General features: G+C 35.9%; 1 protein-coding gene across 5 annotated transcripts in view; it reads left to right on the forward strand.

Annotated features, from left to right (window-relative positions):
- Positions 1 to 9,748, forward strand: part of CACNB4 (calcium voltage-gated channel auxiliary subunit beta 4) — a 267,014-nt gene extending 257,266 nt beyond the window's left edge. For all 5 annotated transcript variants that reach the window (XM_050752461.1, XM_050752464.1, XM_050752466.1 and 2 more), the window contains 2 exons: positions 847 to 1,032; positions 3,585 to 9,748. In XM_050752461.1, coding sequence (XP_050608418.1) covers positions 847 to 1,032; positions 3,585 to 3,845 — 447 coding nt within the window. In that variant the 3' untranslated portion in view covers positions 3,846 to 9,748. The remainder of the gene's footprint in view (positions 1 to 846; positions 1,033 to 3,584) is intronic.
- The last annotated feature ends 4,422 nt before the right edge of the window (positions 9,749 to 14,170 follow it).

The raw sequence follows: 14,170 nt of genomic DNA on the forward strand, positions 1-14,170 counted from the left end.
TCTTAAGACATATAATGTTATTTTCACAAGCATTCTGAAAATTATCTAAGTAAATGTTATTCCCTTCAACATAGTTACCTTAGGAGAAGAAATATTTATTCCAATGATGTGGTCATTGCCCAAAACATGTCTAGAACTCCCTTCTCAGTGCCACAAACTTGCTTCTCTCATATTCTGAAGCGTGCAGAGTGCAGCTCTATAGGAATATATGGCTAAAGATGTGAATACACACGGGTTTTCATTATATTTTACCTATAATACATTTACACTTACTTTATCTTTTTCTTTCTAAATAATGAAAGATCCAGCCGGGCGCTGTGGCTCATGCCTGTAATCCCAGCACTTTGGGAGGCTGAGGCGGGTGGATCATGAGGTCAGGAGTTCAAGACCAGCCTGGCCAAGATAGTGAAACCCTGTCTCCACTAAAAAAATACAAAAAAATTAGCCGAGTGTAGTGGCAGGCACCTGTAATCCTAGCTACTCGGGAGGCTGAGGCAGGAGAATCGCCTGAACCCAGTGGGCAGAGGTTGCAGTGAGCCAAGATCATGCCACCGCACTTCAGCCTGGGCAACAGAATGAGAGTCCGTCTCAAAAAAAAAAAAAAAGAAAGAAAGATCCAAATATTGAATGAACACTCTCACTTTTATATTAATGTCCACATTTGTTCATGGAATACTGTGTAACTCTTCACTTGACCCTAACTTTAGAAACGGCCCATATAGCACCTCAAATGTGATATTAGCGAATAGCTATTAAAAATGCTATTATCTGTGTTAAGTGGAATTTTAGGTTTCATTGCCTAAAAACCTAAAATGGAAGTAAAGTGGATTTTCTTGTAATCTACAGGAAATGTTTGATGTTATATTGGATGAAAATCAGCTTGAGGATGCATGTGAACATCTAGGGGAGTACCTGGAGGCATACTGGCGTGCCACCCACACGACGAGTAGCACACCCATGACCCCACTGCTGGGAAGGAATTTGGGCTCCACGGCACTCTCACCATATCCCACAGCAATTTCTGGGTTACAGGTATTGTCACTTTTTCGCTCATGCTTTTTACAACCTTACATGTAAGATTCTATGGGAACTTGATTAGAATGGAGACTAGAGTCATCCTTAATCTGAAGAGGGAACACTATATGCACATTATATTTAAAAATCTTAAATATTATCTAATTATGATCTATCCTACGGAAAACTACCCAGAGACTGACAATTTCCTGAGAACTTTGCTCTCTGTGAATTTATAATGGATTTTACTTAGGTAAATTAACTCCTCCTGTGTCTAAACTCTGCTGGGAAACTTAATGCCTACTCAATGTACCTGCCCATTACTTTTTTTAGAGACATAGTCTCACTCTGTTGTCCAGGCTGGAATGCAGTGATATGATCATAGCTCACTGCAGCCTCAAGTTCCTGGACTCATGGGCTTATGCAGTCCTGCTGCCTCAGCCTCCCAGATAGCTGGGACTACAGGCACATACCACGCATGTGGATAGTTAAAAAAAAAAAAAAAATCTGTAGAGACAATGTCTCACTTTGTTGCCCAAGATGGTCTCAAACTCCTGGCTTCAAGCAGTCTTCCCACCCTGACCTTCTAAAATGTTGAAATTACCATCATGAGCCACCACTCCTGGCCCCTTCATTACTTCTTAATGCCACTTCTCAAGGATTACACAATAGCTAAGTAAGATATATAGATGCAGATAGGCCTTTCGACTGCCCTTAACTAATCCTGCCCCACCCAGGTTGCTAGGCCTGCTCTCTACCTTGCACAAGACAGTGTGGATATAAGTAGAGCTGCTCTGTTCAGAAACAGTAACTGATCCCTGAGTTTTCTTGGGGCTGTGCAGGGGCCCACCTTTGTAAGTGGCTGTGGCACGTGTCTTTTAGGGAAGCTGGGGATGAACACAGGATCAAGAGGTTCCCTCTTCTGCTGTTCTGGTGCTGTAGTCAGAGGTAGAGATAGGGAGCCAGAGACCTTATGGTACAAAATGAGCCTGCCTTACTACATCAATTATTATTTACCATTCATCAAGTAGCTACTGGAATGTGGCCAAACCTGCAGCAAACTGAGGAACAAGTAGTCAATTGAGCCCTCTTGTATGATGATGAGTTTTGTTTTAATGGATTATAATGATAGTCATAATTGTCGATCATACAGAGTTAACTCTGAGATAAATGGCACTCTCTGAAATGCTATTATAGCTGTATTACTCTGTTACAAAATTGCATCTTTGTAAGCAGAAAAACTGCCATGCAAATGAATAGCTTTTGAAACTAGAAATGAACATGAAAAATGTACTATGGTAATGTACAGCACATGTGCATACATTGGGACTATTTCATGCCTTGTTTCACTTCCTGTGGGCTGATCTGAGTGTACATTACTGCTGACTAGTTTGGATTGGCTCTGAATTGTACATTACGGAATGAGAAATAGATGCATGAAGCAATACACTTCTGTAATGTAGGTGGAAATGCAGTGTTGCACTTTCGTATTGAATACAACAATCTTGACTCATCACTGCTAAGACATCCACCTAGAGTGGCCCTCCCTGTTTCACTAATGAGTTAATGTATTGCCCTTTATTCTGTGGCCTATTTCTTCTCCCAGTAACAATTGACACTTCATTGTGAGGCACCTGACTGAGGTTAAAGGCACAGTCTGTGACCTGTCAAATGAATTTCCTTCTGCCTGAATCTGAGTGTACTTTAGATGAGATGTGTCAGCCCATGGTTTCACCAGGATCCTGTGCCTTAACTGATGTGACCTACCTAAACCGGTAGACACAAGTAGATAAATGTTTTCTTATAGTGAAGAAAAATGTTAAATAATATTTTCTGAGCCTTCAAATAAGTATCTTAAAATACTAATTTCAATTAATGGTATTAGAGGAATTTAGTTTATATTGGAAGATTATTTTGCAGGACATTTTAGTTGAGGAAGCAAGATTTATAAATGTATCAATTAGCTGGCTTCATAATTATTGTATACACCCTTGGAAAGATTATTACATTAATGTAGGATGCAGAAACACTTTATTTTATGAACAGCACAAATAATAATTTTATTAAAATGTTTTAAAAGGTATAAGGAATATTCAGTTAGATCAAGGTGAGTTGTGTTACTTTAGAAAGAGAAATATTATATCAATTCAGGAGAGAAATAATAAATGCTATTCTGAACTTTATTTCCCAATAGTAAAATAATTTTCATTTTTGCAATAGAAATGGACTTTTGCAATAGAAATGCAATAGAGTAAGTCCATTTAGACCTTCCTAAATATATTAAGTTCCATTTAACAGTTAGCTTTCAATTCTACATTTGTAATAGGAAGCATAGTCATTCAGCACTGTGGAATTAAACTCATAAACTATCAACACTCTGGCATCTTTTCATGTTGTGTCCCAAATAAATAAGACCAGATATTCTGAGCAGACCATTGGTGCATCAGAATGCCTTATTAAGTCAGATATTTAGCATCTTATTGTACAGATCCTATGATTTTACATACATTTACATGTTTAGATGAATGAAGCTGACATTATTTAATCAATGAACTATCTGATATTTTTAGAGTCAGCGAATGAGGCACAGCAACCACTCCACAGAGAACTCTCCAATTGAAAGACGAAGTCTAATGACCTCTGATGAAAATTATCACAATGAAAGGGCTCGGAAGAGTAGGAACCGCTTGTCTTCCAGTTCTCAGCATAGCCGAGATCATTACCCTCTTGTGGAAGAAGATTACCCTGACTCATACCAGGACACTTACAAACCCCATAGGAACCGAGGATCACCTGGGGGATATAGCCATGACTCCCGACATAGGCTTTGAGTCTGATGAAACAAAAAATATTCATCTGTTGACAATTTGCCATAGCAGTGCTAGGATAAACCAATCATCTTAACTTGGCTAACATAGCACAGTATTTACTGTGCCAATGGGCTGCTGTCATCTTATGCTAAGTAAGGGGCAAAAAAAATTACATTATGCCCTTGAGTCTAGATGGATATTAGATGCCCGATCATATAGATATTTTTAAGTGCAACATTTACATGATAACAGTACATTTTGTTTTCTTCATAGATTTAGACACATCAATTTGTAATTTAGGGTACTTACAAGGCACATATAAAATAATTTCCCATGCTGGAAATTCCAAATGACCAGTTCCAGTTGGAACCAATTTATAAACCAATTCCTGTTGGAATTTGGGTGAATTGACTAGAAAGTCTACTTGAGCATGTTGTAATCAATTGAAAAATCTGGGAAAAAAAAAAACTAATAAGAAAATAGAAATACCAATAGAAGCCAAATCCAGCTTTGGTATTTATTTGCTGGAAGCTAAATTTACACTTAAAGTTGGAGTGTATAAACATTTTAATATATGTTAATGTTGCCAGAATGACTTTTCAAACTTACCAAATGTATTGATAGTGCCAAAAAAAAATCTCAGAAATCTTAATGCAGAAATTATATAGTCTCCTCAGATTTTAATATTTTTATTTCTTTCCTGGCACAGCTGTTGTATTCAAAGTGTTTTGCTTTTTGTTTAGTCAGTACTGTTAGCTCATTTGAGGTTGGCAAAAACAAATACAAACAAGCAAAAAACCTCAAAATGTTTTCAGCAGTAAGAGAGAATAGTAAAGAGAAGCCCAAGCATAGCTGGTTATGTGAAATATAAAATGGGGTGTTGTTCTCCCTTTAATCAATCTGAGCACAACTACATACATCCAGGAATCTAAAGTCAGATAGTAAGGATGTGGTACCAATCCTCCTGAGTGTAATGCTAAGCACTTCCAGACGGGAATTCATCTATTTCTCTTAATACAAACGCAGGGTCAGTATTTCCCGCCAACAAGATTGAGTATCTTTCCATTGCTTCTTTCAGTCTCTGTCTTTGGATATCTGAATGTTCTGGCCCTTCAGCAGATTCTTTAAATCATGCTAAGGATTTTTGTTTTATGTGGACACACTCAACTTTGATATTCAGGAGGTGTTTTTACAAAATGACTAATTGAAAAAGGTTGAAACAAATGATTTTGAAAGCTTGCACCAAAAAATAAACTCATAGATTCAGAAATATTTGTTGACTAAAATTATAGCATTTTAATGCAGAAAATTATAAAGAATTTGGAGATTGAGCTGCCTTATTTCTAATGAACACTCCTCTTCATCTTATTAAGTCTTCACCGTTTTTCCAGTGGCTATAATTATGGAATTGGTGACCTATGTTTTATATTATCAAGGAAGCCTTAGATTCACTATGATCCAAGAAATTATTGAAATTGACCCTTTTTACATAAATATCTTTTAAAAAATTGCTCTTGTTTCTAAATGTCCACAGTGCATGCATTTTCTAAAACTCCAATAAGTCCAGCCATCAAAGTCCTTTTCTGCTAGTACATGTCATGAAGCCTATTTTTGAAAATGATGATAATTAATTTTATAGTATCTTCTTTTCTCCCCAAGCCTTTCAATATTTAGGTACTCAAAGCATGCACCAGTTCAGTAATCTTCTCGACCATGGAAAGAAGTTCCATATTACTGATGAATTATATATATATCTTGAACCCCATTACAACCTCACCACATCCCCCCTGCCTTTATGTTCACTATATGTACCCCATTACAAACCTGTTTAGCTGATAATGAGGATACCTATAAATCTGTAAGTCATTTCAAATATTTGATACAATTAAAAAATATGGGCTTAGTAAATTTTAAAAGTTAACATGTGATACTGGCTTGTGAGATTCTTCTGTCATCTAGTGAAGCTTATAAAACTTTCAGTTAAGACATTTTAAAAGAGTTATATCCATTAGGCACTTTAATAAACATATAACCTGCCATTACTGAATACTTTGTTAGAACACAGAAGAGCATCTTCCAGCAAACAAAAATATATTTATTACATGTACAGCACATACTTGCATGAGAAAGAAAACATTAGCCAAAACATTTTTCTATATGCTTTACTGGTTTCTTGTTTGTGCGCATTAAAGTATTTAATTGCAAAGAGTGCACCAAGGTGTATAAATTTAGACTAGACAGCTGTTCAGCTTTTTCTGTAGTAGCATTAGCAATTTGGTCATTTAACTACTTTAAGATATTTACATTTTATGGCAGGTAGCTGTAACAGCATTTACATATATTTCCTAGTCATCAAGATTACCATCTTCTTTCAACTTTTTAAAAGTCACTTGTTTTTAAAGGCCTCTCAAAGCCTTGTTTTTAGTCTTCCATGTCATGCCGATAAGGAGAGGCTCATTCAATATCTGTGCACAAAACCAATCTATCATTTACCGTCAGACGTCCATACCTGTTTTGCTTTGCATTCTTACTCAAAAGCTGACAATCTTGGAAAGGGTATAATGTATATTTTATTGATGGATATATTTAAATGTTTACTTTAATTTGGCATATTCTTTCCCCTTCCTTCTGTAATAAGTTTATCTTCCTCAGATAAGGGGATATACATCTTATTTTTTTTAAAGACTTAAGAGTTTATTGTGTAAATGATACTTAAAATCTAGATATATACTAAATGAAAAGTTTTATTTTTGCCAAGCACACCAAGCACCTTTGAAAAATATATATTCCATAAATACTTTGTTTTTAATTAATTTCATTTAAAGATAGCAAATGATTATAGGCAGGAGAAACAAGTCTTTTACTGTTTGGAGGCTGTTTTAACTTACAATACAAGCCACATACTAGAATTCTGTAATTTCAGTCACAGACATATAATAATATGGACTCATGTGAGAATGTGGAAATGTAGTTCTGGAAAAAAAAAGGAATGCAATTTGTCAATCCTGATGTTAATTCTCAAGGGTATAATGTGACTCTAATATTATAACCAACAACATTATCTTGTTTAACATTTAAAGCAACACTTAGAAATGTTTATAAGTGATGATTCTCTCTTATCTTTATACAGTTCTATTGGAGAGAAGGTTGAAATTGTTCACAATTTAGACTGATGGTCTTTCCTACTAAGAGTCTTAATTTTGTGACTATATAAGTCATTGCAGTTAGTCTTTAATGAAATGAATTTTATTAATGTGAAACAAATTCTGAGACAATTATTTGTTCCCTTTAAATAATCTGCTATTTAATTGTTGTTGTTGTTGCAAAATGTATTTTTGGAATGTTAACCTCTTTTCATACCTGCATACTTGAACTTGTCTTTTGTGTGGGGGCCTTAAAATTCATAATAGGAAGTGGAGGCAGTGAAAGGAAGTAAGAAAAGGAAATTATTCTAAAAGATGGTTTGCAAATTTAAACTCTTTAAATGAACATATCACAAAATGTTGTTAAGACCCAGGATGTCCATTAAGAATGTTTCTTGGCAACCTTAATTTGCATGTTAGTATATATTTTCTTAGTTACACAGTTTTATTTTGGTATTTGCTTAAAAAATGTAATACCATTATAGAAATTACCCTATGTACTGATATATTTACTACCTCTTCTCTAGAGAAGACAATCTGTCTTTAAAGGGAAAAACACTGGTCAATAAGTAGTGATCAAAATTATCACTATTCTGGCTAACCTTGCTGCAAAACTAAATGCAGAGAGTGTTAAAATATGCCTTCCCTTTAGATTTTAAACTGTTTCCAAAATGCTCTTTGACACCCTTTCATTTCTTTCACGTTAGTGAAGTTTTCTTTGAATTGATCCACAGTTTATCATGAGGCAAGGTTAATTTAACATGTAAGTCATCATAGGGAACAAAACAAACTGCAAGGGAATTGCCTTTGTGTGCAACTTGTTATAATATCTAGTTCTAAGTCTAAAAGAGAGTAGAAGTCCAGAGACTTTATGTTTAAGAGCAGCTGGTTTGCAAATCCACATTTTGTTGGTCCTTGACTTCTGCAGAGACCCAGAGCATGACTTAGCTATTTACTGGGTAAGGATATGCATTATCTTGGACTCCCATGTAATTGGAATAAACTTCATATCAATGTTTCAAATAAATGCTGTGTACCCCTTATTCCTTTTATATTTCTGCCTTTGTCTTTTATGACAATGTTGCATGTTGTGTTTTTTTTTAATTATATAAAACTCATCCTTGAATGACTATATGAATGAAAACTTTATAGGAAATTATGTAATAAAATCTGTTTTATTAGTTTCTCATACCTTTAAATACTGTCAATATTTAAAATAACTCTTACTAAGTTTACTTCCTCAAGCTATGTCTATGGGGCAAAACAGTCCTCTTCTTTAAAATGGTAATCATGATCAAACCAGTCAAGTCAATCCAGTTAGCTGTTAGACAGACAGTAAGGATAACCTTCTTTTTGACTCAAGCAGTCAAGTTAGTCAAAATAGTAAAATTGGCTTATATGGGCACCCAGAACTACAGCATTCAAAAATTACTTTTAAAGATTTCTTCTTTTATTAAAATGGACTTTCTTAAAATACATCCTCTGATAGCAACTATCTCTTTTTACTTATAGATGATTAATTCTAAATGCTTCATGTAATTGAGGGACATTATGAGAAAACTAGAAAGTTTCTCATCAGATAATCCTAAGGGCTGTAACTTCTACTTGCCATAAACAAAGTATAATTAAGAGTGAGTAGCAATTGGTTTGGGGGAGTCTTAGTTATGTATGAAACTTTCTTTTGTTTCTCATGATGTATGTAAAATGTTTGCAGAAGGATGGTAGAAATTGTTACTAATGAATTTAGAGTGGTTTGGGAGAATACACTGATACTTCCTCATTTGAAAATTATAAGGAGTTAAAAGGGGAACTAAGAACCAGTAGTGGCTGGCCTCTAGCTTTTCAATACTTTGTAAGTGTTCTTGGTTATGTTTTGAACACTTAAATTTCTCAACAAATGGCTATGTCTATATTTATGTAGGGGCCACTCTTGCCCTACTTGCATGCCACTTTCACACACTTTTTAACTGAAATCGGTGTGAATTCTGTATGCATAAGGGATGTATTAAAGATGCGGGATCATTAACGCTATATTGTTGCATACTATTTTTCATATGCCTTACAATATTTTCTGGGACGTTATTAAAATGAAAGCATTTTATTGCCAAAATAAATCTATGTTGTTATTTATAATCTGCATTAGCAGTAGAAAAATAATGTAGCAAAAACATATTGTACAGTACAAAATTATAAAATATATATTTTGCCAATAATATAAAAATAGATTGAGGAGAAAGAAGCACATTTGTTATAGCACAAACTTATAACAAAATCCACTGTTAAATTTGGCAGTCATATTTTTGAAAAGTATGTCGATTAGTTCTATCAGATTTACTTCATCTACCATCTTTTTAACTTGCTGCTTGATACTGTTCCAGCAATTTATTTCATAGCCTTGCAATCTGTGGATGTAATTTCTTTTGTTTAATCCCTTCCATAAAGTTTATTAAATTTTATTTTGTGATAACACTCATACTATATTTTCTCTTCTTATTTCTTCTCTTTCAATAACAACAGCAGAAAGTCACAGCAAGTGAGCTCATAGGGCTCCTCTGAATTTTGGACATGTTTGAAATTTTCGTATTTTTCACAGCCTCAAGTCAGAAAGATCAATAAAGATGTCCCAACCACAAAGAATTATATTACTTAGGGATTCTTTAGTTTGTTTTGTACTGAATACTACTTTGAAACATAATTTAAAGCCATTAGCTGTGTTTTTGTAGGGATGGTGGGAGGGAATAAAAAATAAATGTATTAACATAAAACATACTAAAACAGAAATATGGCAAAATGATATAAAAAGATTTTTCCTACTATTCTGAGGGCTGTTGAAATCCCAGGCTATTGCTATATCTCCATTGACAAAGTGGGATAAAAAAATGCCTTTGTCAAATAATTTTTTTTCTTTCTTTAAATTTTAATTATTTTAATAATGTGTCCCCTTTTATTTTTCCTATCTAGGTATGTGTAGCATTCTACAAGGCATGCTGGGTAAAATATACTATGCAAATGTGTACAGTGCTGCATGTTTTGTTCTCCCTCTGCTTTAGTGGCTTTAAAGAAAAAAATGTGGTGTTATTTTTGTGAATAAAAACATTTAACAAAGAAAATGCAGAGTGCATGCATAGAGTATCCTCATTTCTATGGATTTGTTTTATGGAATTCAAATGTGTACAAAACAACTGCATTACTTTTTTTCTTTTATATAATAAATGAAAAAACACTGAAACCAGCGTTATACCTCTCCTTTATATTATTCTAGAAATATATTGAAGAAATACTGGAAATCAGTAGGTACCCTTTTATGAAAAAAAAAAGTCTAAACATTTATCCTAAAAATGGATTCAATCAAATGACTATTTTCTGAATACTCTGCCAGGTGCTATGAGTGATCACAAAATAAGCACTGTATCAGGAAAGAGTTTATAAGTTAAATACACACACGTGTGAAATAAAATATATTAGAATACATGTGCAAAATAGGATTGAGTATAGAAAAATATACTAGATGAAGTATTGTTCACAAGTCATTCACTCCAAAATGATTAATATTGCAGTTATCAGACATTTCCAAAGCTATCTTGTACCTATAAGAATTCCATAGTATGTATTCGGAGCAATTGTCTATGTTTAAAGACTTGATTGGAATTTGACTTTTCTGTCATTGCACTGTATAGGAGATTCAAAAGAAATATGGACTGTGTTGATTATTATCACTACATTAGGATTATACAGTGATTTATTAGAGTCAAGTTATTTCACAATTATCACATTTAATTCATTAGATCACCCAGGAAAGTAGGCAGGGGATGGATTATGAGACACAAATACAAATGAAGAAACCAAAGCTTATTGAAACTTCTCTCTCAAAGAATTTTTCTTTCTTTCTTTTTTTTGAGACGGAGTTTCACTCATGTTGCCCAGGCTGGAGTGCACTGGTGCGATCTCGGCTTACTGCAACCTCTGCCTTCTGGGTTCAAGTGATTCTCCTGCCTCAGCCTCCCGAGTAGCTGGGATTACAGGCATGCGCCACCACACCTGGCTAATTTTGTATTTTTAGCAGAGACGGGGTTTCTCCATGTTGGTCAGGCTGGTCTCGAACTCGCGACTTCAGGTGATCTGCCTGCCTCGGCCTCCCAAAGTGCTGGGATTACAGGCGTGAGCCACCACGCCTGGCCTAAATTCTTAATTATGTTGCATTAGTCATTTCCCTCAACTGGATATTTCAGCTTATTTTTCTCCATCATTGTGAGCCTACATAATGGATCCATCTTCACTGGTATCTTTTGCCTTCACCTCCACTGCACCCGGCTATGAGTATGTATTTTTAAATAAAAATTTTAAATGTTAAAGAAAAATTCTTGGCTGGGCACAGTGGCTCACACCTGTAATCCCAGCACTTTGGGAGGCCAAGGTGGGTGGATCACCTGAGGTCGCGAGTTCGAGACCAGCCTGACCAACATGGAGAAACCCCGTCTCTGCTAAAAATACAAAATTAGCTGGGTGTGGTGGCGCATGCCTGTAATCTCAGCCACTCGGGAGAATGAGGCAGCAGAATCGCTTGAACCCGGGAGGGGGGGGTTGCAGTAAGCCGAGATCATACCAATGCACTCCAGCCTGGGCAACAAGAGCGAAACTCTGTCTCAAAAAAAAAAAAAGTACTCATATGTTACTGTTAAGCTAGGTAATTATCTGAAGCATACAAAACAATGCCTGGAATATAATAAATGTTGACTGAATGAACAGTACCTCAGTTATTGGAGAGGTATTATATAAGGCTATCTCAACTATCAAAGTATTTCAGCCAACAATTTGAAACTCATCCACCAGCCATGCCTGAAGCTACTTCTCTTGTCATCAGCACATTTCCAATAATAAAATGGACTAAGGAGAGAAACATCTCATTTGTACTTTCATACAACATGAAGATTAGCACAGTGGTTTGAGTATGGATCTAACCTTTGTCTGGGTTCAAAGTCTTGATCCAGCAATAACTAGCCGTGAACTTGCAGCAATCACTTAACGTCCCCATGCCTGGGTATTTCTGTAGAGTGATTTTCTTTTGATTATGGATCACATTTTCCTGTTTCCTTGCACGTCTAGTGATTTTGTATTGGATTTAGTACAATGTAAAGTTTACATTGCTGATTACTTGATCTTGTATTCCTTTAAAGAATGTTATACTTATTTTGGCAGGCAATTGTGAATTAGTTTGGCCCTTTCAAGGTTTGGTTTTAAGCTTCTTTAGAACTGGTCTTATGTAGGGCTTATTCTTAGGCCAGTTAGCTCCTCTTCTAAGGTCTCTGGGGGTGTCCACTCAATTATATCGAGTTTATCCAACCCACAGCCTGTGGGCTGCATGCAGCCCAGGATGGCTTTTTAAAAATTTATTTATTTATTTATTTATTTATTTAGTTTTGAGACAGAGTCTCATTCTGTCGCCCAGGCTGGAGTGCAGTGGTTCAATCTCGGCTCAGTGCAATCTCCACCTCCTGAGTTCAAGCGATTCTCCTGCCTCAGCCTCCAGAGTAGCTGGGATTACAGGCGTGCACCACCATGCCCGGGTAATTTTTGTAATTTTAGTAGAGATGGGATTTCATCGTGTTGGCCAGGCTGGTCTCAAACTCTTGGCCTCAAGCGGTCTGCCCACCTCGGCCTCCCAAAGTGCTGGGATTACAGATGTGAGCCACCACACCTGGCCCCAGGATGGTTTTGAATGTGGCCAACACAAATTCGTAAACTTTCTTAAAAGATTATGAGTATTTTTGTGATTTTATTTATTTTTTCGCTAATCAGCTATCAATAATGTTAGCTTATGTTATGTGTGGCCCAAGACAATTCTTCTGCCAGTGTGGCCCAAGAAAGCTAAAAGATTGGACACCCCCGTCCTATATATTCAGTTCTCTTCACTCTGGCTGAAGGGAATTCGAATAATTCCTGACCCGTTGTAATCTCTGGGAATCATTTGCATTACAGTTCCCTGGTACTTATTTTTCCTCAGGAATTGTGATTGGCCAGCCTCCTGCGGGTGCATACTGTATGAGTACAAAGTGATATGCAGCCAAAGACTCCATGGCCCATTAACAGGTTTGTAGAGCTTTTCTCTGTGTAGCTGCCTCCTTCCAGTTACTCTGCTTCACAAATTCTAGCCATCTTGATCTCTGGGAATGCTGATGTGCATCTTCAGTTCTAGGAGGTTCCCAAATTCTCATTTAGGTTCCCACTTCCTCCGTAGTTGACTGGGAATTCCTTTTAGGGATAAAGTCCAGGAAATGGTAAGACTCCACTTGTTTCTCTTTTGCAAAGAATCACAGTCCTGTGATGTGTTTTTCAATATCTGAAATGTCGTTGCCTGTACTTTGTGCAGTTTTCTATTTGTTAATGGTAGGAGGGTATATTCAAACCATCCTACTCTCTCATGCCTGAAATCAGAAGTCTCTCTAATGACATTTTGAACTTCTCTCTAATCTTAGATAAACTGGTCTTTAAACTGTCTCTCTCTCTCTCTTCTTTTTTCACTCGGAAAATAACCTGGGAGACAATTTCCTTAAGGTAGATTGTGAAACATGAAGCTCCAGCATCACAGGTTAATGTGTATATGACATCCATTTCATAAGCTGACATCTGCGTGGGAATCTGCAAAAGTCTTAGAGCTACCAAAGCATTACCTACAGCATGCAAGAATGGAAATATTAAAGAGTTAATGCAAATTGCTTGTACAAACTACATTGTTTTTCTAAACAGCGTACAGAGTATTAAGTAAATCCAGACATGATAATCTATAAATTAATATGGATTACTATGATTTTCCTTCCCTTCATGTATGGCTCCTCTAAATTTTGGCTTTTTAACCATAAAGCCCCAAAAGAAGTCAAATAAATTACTTTTCTATATTTTGAGGTAAAATTGTATGTAGTTAGGAGAAGTGAGATGGGAAGGTGCAGTTTATTGCTGATTTTGCTTAATTTCATGCAGCTGTTGTGGATGGGCGTACAAAGCAGTTCAAATGGCTCCTACGTCTCCCAATTTTTCTTTCTTTTCCTTTTTACTAAGGTTAAGGAGAACAGAAAGGGACGGAGCTTTAGTGGCCACTAAAGGTTTTTAAATAGGGGAGTGACTTGATCAAAATCGTTGTTTTGGGCAATACTGACCTGAGAGTGAAGAGAGATTGGAAAGAAAAGAGCCCTGAAGTGCAAAAACGGC

This window comes from Macaca thibetana, chromosome 12 (genome assembly GCF_024542745.1).
Source record: "Macaca thibetana thibetana isolate TM-01 chromosome 12, ASM2454274v1, whole genome shotgun sequence".
Lineage (NCBI taxonomy): Eukaryota > Metazoa > Chordata > Mammalia > Primates > Cercopithecidae > Macaca > Macaca thibetana.